General features: G+C 33.7%; 1 protein-coding gene across 1 annotated transcript; it reads left to right on the plus strand.

Annotated features, from left to right (window-relative positions):
• The first annotated feature begins 3314 nt into the window (after positions 1-3314).
• Positions 3315-4131, plus strand: LOC104240041 (uncharacterized). The gene has a single exon (XM_009794826.2). It carries the CDS (start codon positions 3397-3399, stop codon positions 3910-3912), a length of 516 nt encoding a protein of 171 aa, XP_009793128.1. The 5' UTR covers positions 3315-3396; the 3' UTR covers positions 3913-4131.
• The last annotated feature ends 1379 nt before the right edge of the window (positions 4132-5510 follow it).

Here is a 5510-nt window from a genome sequence, read left to right on the forward strand (position 1 = left end):
TTTGCTCGGCCCCTAGCCATTTCCGGCAAGGGCGTACGTTAGTAATCACCACTATCGTGCGCCTTGAGAGGAAGAGCTAGAGAGCTAGAGAATTATTACCAAAAAGTTACTATGCTAAATATCAATTGATAATTTAATAGAAATAGCAACTAAATTTATTTAAAAAAATTGTCACAACTAAACCGACGTTCATCCCCTCATTCTTAAATAAAAAATGTAGAGCTAGGCTTTGAAAATGAATTTTTTTTTGAATAAATAACGTTTTGTTATGAAAATAATTATATTATGAATGTTCATTTAATACTTCACTATAGATAATTTTTCTGAAAAAGATTATCCATTTAATACTCCATTGAAATTTATCTACAAGCAGCTGATGCAGGCAGGTTGTAAGCAACTCAATGAAATAATTTGCAGCTTCTTATTAAACAGGCATGCTGCAAGCAGTTCATGCAGACATCTTACAAGCAGCTCAAGAAAAGTCTCGCAACTGCTTTCCTGAAAAGTCTCGCAACTGCTTCCTTTCTTTTATAAATAAAAAAAATTAAGTTCATTATGTACATCAGTTTGAAGTTGAATAATATATCAACCTCTGTCTATACTTCTTTTCAGTTTATTTACTTTATAATTTTTATTTTATAATACATTTCTCCTTCTAATAAATTTTATGCCGTATGAATTCAAATTAATCGGGAGAATTCAATATATATATATATATATATATATATATATATATATATATATATATATATATATATATATATATATCGAACACGCGATTTAAAAATTAGAAAAAAGACATTTATCATAGAACCCCACATGTGCACCGCCTCTAACTGATGATCCCAATGGCCATGATCTTCAACATTTTTCAAATACTCATCGAATCTAATATTTTCGAATTCTTTTATAAATCGAATCTACTTTAAATAAATATAAACAAATAGGAAACAGTTATACGTGGAATCTATATGGAGTGAGTCACCAAACATGAACTAGGACGTGGCAGTCATTTGGTAACCCCAATTACTTACAATTAGAGGTGTGCATTCGAATCGGTTTATCGATAAATCGAATCGATTATTTGTTATCGGTTTATCGATTTCGATTTATCGGTTTATCGATTTCGATTTCGATTTCAAAATTTTCCTTATCGATTTATCGATTTCGATTTCGATTTTGTCCTCTTCGATTATCGGTTTATCGATAAATCGATAAGCTACAGTAATTTTTTTTAATTTTTTTATTTTTTTTAATTTTTTTTTTAAAAAATTTTTAATTTTTTTTTTACCCTTATTCTATAATACCCTTTCATTTACCCTAAGTCCCTAACCCTATTATTTCCTCTACCACATTTAAGGAATGATCATATTTAAAGCTCAAGTAAATGAAGTTCAAATTAATGGAAAACAGAATTAGCCGTGATGATGTATTTTGATTTTTTGTTTGTTTATACCGTTGGAGTGTTGGTGGCATACATTTGATCCCTTACTTTAGTTTCGTTGCATGTGCTTGTTGACACAATTTTTATGTTATAAACGGTGCTCTTCTTATTTTAGCTTCCTTTTGTCCATATTAGTTAGGTGTGTTTGTAGCGATATACTTTCTGTGGAATCCCGTAAATTTTCTTATTGGTGTAATCGATAACCGAATCGATAAGCCCCAAAAATCGATAAATCGAAATCGAAAAAATCGAAACCTTATTGAAACGATAACGATAAGCATATGTACAAATCGATAATCGATAAGTAATTATCGATAAGGGTCAAAATCGAATCAATAAATCGAATGCACACCCCTACTTACAATACTGGTCGTTACTCAAACGGCAATTTCCCAAATAACACCAATTAATTGCAGTCATATCCTTGAGATTTTGACCAGTTTACACTTTGCTCCCCAAATAACCATGAAAATAGAGAAGAATTTTAGCATATTTTCCTAATGTACACAACAACAACAACAACGATCCAGTATAATCCCACAAGTGGGGTCTGGGGAGGGTAATATATACGCAGACCTTACCCCTACCCGAAGGGTAGAGAGGCTGTTTCCAGGAGACCACCGACTCAAAAAAGCAACAGGAGCCGATATATTAGTGCCATAAAAATGCTTAATAAAATAACAGCAATATAAGAGATATGAAATACAGAATACAAAATACGAAATAGATGGCTGGTATAGTAAAACTAGCAGATAAAGCCCTGCATCAATAGCCGACCAATGACATTCTTAGTCTAACTCCTAACTGGCTAGTCTCACTCTATTGTGCTGTGAATGAATAATAATACGAGATATTAAAGTGTAGCCCGGTGCACAAAGTATCCTGCGTTCATGCAGAATTCAGAAAAGGATTATATCCCAAAGTGTGTGATGTAAACAGTCTACTATAATACAAGCATTAGTCGTTGTTTTTACGATTCAAATCCGTGACCTATACGTTATACGGAAATTAATTTATTATTGCTCCAAGCTAAGCTTCCTCTTTCAATACAACATTGGTAGATTTAAATATTATCCAACAAGATTATTATGCAAAGATCATTTTCCCTTTCCTCCGTGTATATATGAATTATTTTGTAGTTACTTTCATGTAATCACGTGTTACAAAATTTTGTTGAGAAAGAGAACATCGTGAGATTAATATCTACAAAGTAAGTTTTATTTTTGAATTTTTCTAGCCTCTTCTAGCTTGTAATTATTTCTATCGAAATGTCATTTAGAAGTTTGATTACTTTTAAAATGAACTTCAATTTTCATCTTATTATTGTTAAATCGTTAAAAAACGTAAGTATTCAGTGATAGAGTCAGAATTTTCATTAAGAAAAGTCAAAATATAAAGAATAAACTCACCAAAAAGTCAAGGGGTATTATTATATAGTATATATATATATATATATATATAAAATTACCGAGCTAAACAATGGAATTTTCCGATGAAGACACCCCTTGGGTGCATGTAGCTCCGCCTATGTAAGCATAAAGAACCAAAATTTTGCACATATTGAAACTTCATTTTTCAAAATTTCTTTTAAAAGAAATATCTTGGAAATGTTATATGATAAGACATAGAATTAAAAATAAATTAATGTGCATAAGGTTTGAGATTTCTTAACCGTCAAGTTAATGTGTTAACAGAATATTAACGCGCATCTAGACCGAAATAGAATTCTAAAAAAGATAGAGGGTCAGCCATGCAATTAAAGCTAATATAGGCCCAGCAAAACAAAAAAAAAAAAAAAAAAAAAAAAAAAAAAAGGAAAACTGCTATAAATATATACCTCGAGTGGAACCTCCGTTGTAAATTCAGCAGATAAGAAATATTCTTCTTATTCTCTCTCCCTTTCTATTCCCTCTCTCTCTCTCTCTCTATAAATAACTGTAAAACAGCAAAAAATGGCGGTTTCTGCTCGGCGCTCAACCGGACCGGTGTTACGTTCACTTTCGCCTGCCGGAAGATTTTATTCGTCCACCTCTAGGACGTCGTCGTCTTCTGCTTCATCCATACAGTTCTCTCTGGACCGTGAGATGTCACCGAACCGGTCTATTTCTGTTATGAACCGGGAGAGTACTAGGAACCGGCAGTACAAATCTCTACCTCAGAAGAAGGCGGCGTGTATGTGCTCGCCGACGACACATCCAGGTTCATTCCGTTGTAGTATGCATAAGAAAATGGATGTTCGAAGGAGCAGTAGTAGTAGTACTCAAACAGTATCGTCGTCTTATAATTCGAATTCAAACCGGTTGAATATGAGGCGGTCGGCGATGACAAATTCACTTGTACGAATTGGTACTGTTGAAGGCGAATTAGTGAAACGAGCTTTGGCTGCTTTGATTCGTCCCTCGTCTCATCAACAGCGCCGCCGTTTCGGTTTTCAGCGCCGACCGAGCCGGCTTTCTAATATGTTTTGAACGGATGAGCCTGAGGAATGCTGACTTCAGTAAAGATGAAGTGATATCAGCTGGTAACAAGGCGGCGAAGCATGGCGGCGGATCGAGTTCTGGGTGGAGGTTGGAACGGAACGTTTTTTTTTGTGTAATCCGGTCGGCCAAAACCTTAAGATCCGACTGTATATATTAGTCTCAATACATTAGGAAATTTATATAAGATCGAATTATCCAGTTTTTCCATTGATGGCTTATACCAGCTTCTACTTTTACCGTAAAACCTCTACGTAACGGCATCGCTTGTTTCAAATATTTTTGAATGTTATAGCGAATTATTGTTACAAAGAACATATATTATAACAAAATATAACATTTGATTCCGAGAAGAATTAGTTTTTATAGCGAAGTGTCCTTATAGTGATGTTATTATAGAGAGATGTTTTATAATGCATTTTAATGACGGGCGTTCTGTGTTTAATTTACAGGCGCTAATCATTCGGACTGATTTTGGATGGTTAAGTTTCGCTTTATATATTGGAGTAAATTATTCTAAATCCGTTTAATCATTAGATGTTTAATTGAACATTTTTGTCATTAGGTTATGCAAGGGTGTTTAAAGTTTACTTTTAATCAATTACACGTAATATTTTACTTTATACGTAGCTTAATTTTTCGGGCGAAGGAGAATTGGCTTCATCTGAGGCGCCACACCTGCGGAAAATCTATCGCAGTTGCGGTCCTAGTCTAGGCCGCCTGATTTTGCTTCTGCGAATGGGCTCCCACTTTTGCGCACCCGCTTCTGCGGAAAGCGGAGCACACCTGCTGTTCAATTTTAGATGTTATTTTTATATTTTGATCGCGATTGAGTTCATATGATGTTTTTAGACTTGTATGGATATTTGACTTGAAGCCTTGAAGGCTCGGATGAGGGTGGTCAATTGACTATCCTTAGGCCAACATAGCTTCGCCCGTGATTGTTGGTAGGGCAGAAAAAGGACATGGTGCACAAATCAAAAGTATTACAAAGGTATGAATTCAAAAGTATTTTACTCGTGATGAGCTTACTTATACAAATTGAGTTCCTTCAATGTCGTTATTATAGGTAAAGTAGCTTTCTTCATTACATTCCGTGAGCAAACAAAACTTATTAATTGGTTGTCGTATTTAATATTTTAATATTTCGTATTCAAATGTGAATGTTATAAGTGACAAATGAACGTAAGGGGTTCCTATAAACAAAATTATTTTTTATATAGTGTATAAACCTAGTCGAATAATAGTGGTTAGGCATAGTAATAACTGAAGCTTTCTCCTCTTGACTGATATATATATAGTATAATACACCTTTGGCATTTGCTATTATCCTTTAGTTTTGGATAGGTGCAAAACTGATATTAATAGAAGCTACAAAAAACAAAAAAGCAGAAAAGAGTAATAAAAGGGGTTTGTTATAAATATATTATATTATAGATGTTTATTTAGTACTTCGTTGTAAATAAGCTTCCTAAAGAAGTTTATCCATATGGGACTCCGCCGTAAATATGTTTATCTATTTAGTACTCTATTGGAAATAAGCCTCCTGAAGAAGCTTATCACTTCGGTACCCGATTATAGATAAACAT

Source organism: Nicotiana sylvestris, chromosome 6, assembly GCF_000393655.2.
Source record: "Nicotiana sylvestris chromosome 6, ASM39365v2, whole genome shotgun sequence".
NCBI classification, from domain to species: domain Eukaryota; kingdom Viridiplantae; phylum Streptophyta; class Magnoliopsida; order Solanales; family Solanaceae; genus Nicotiana; species Nicotiana sylvestris.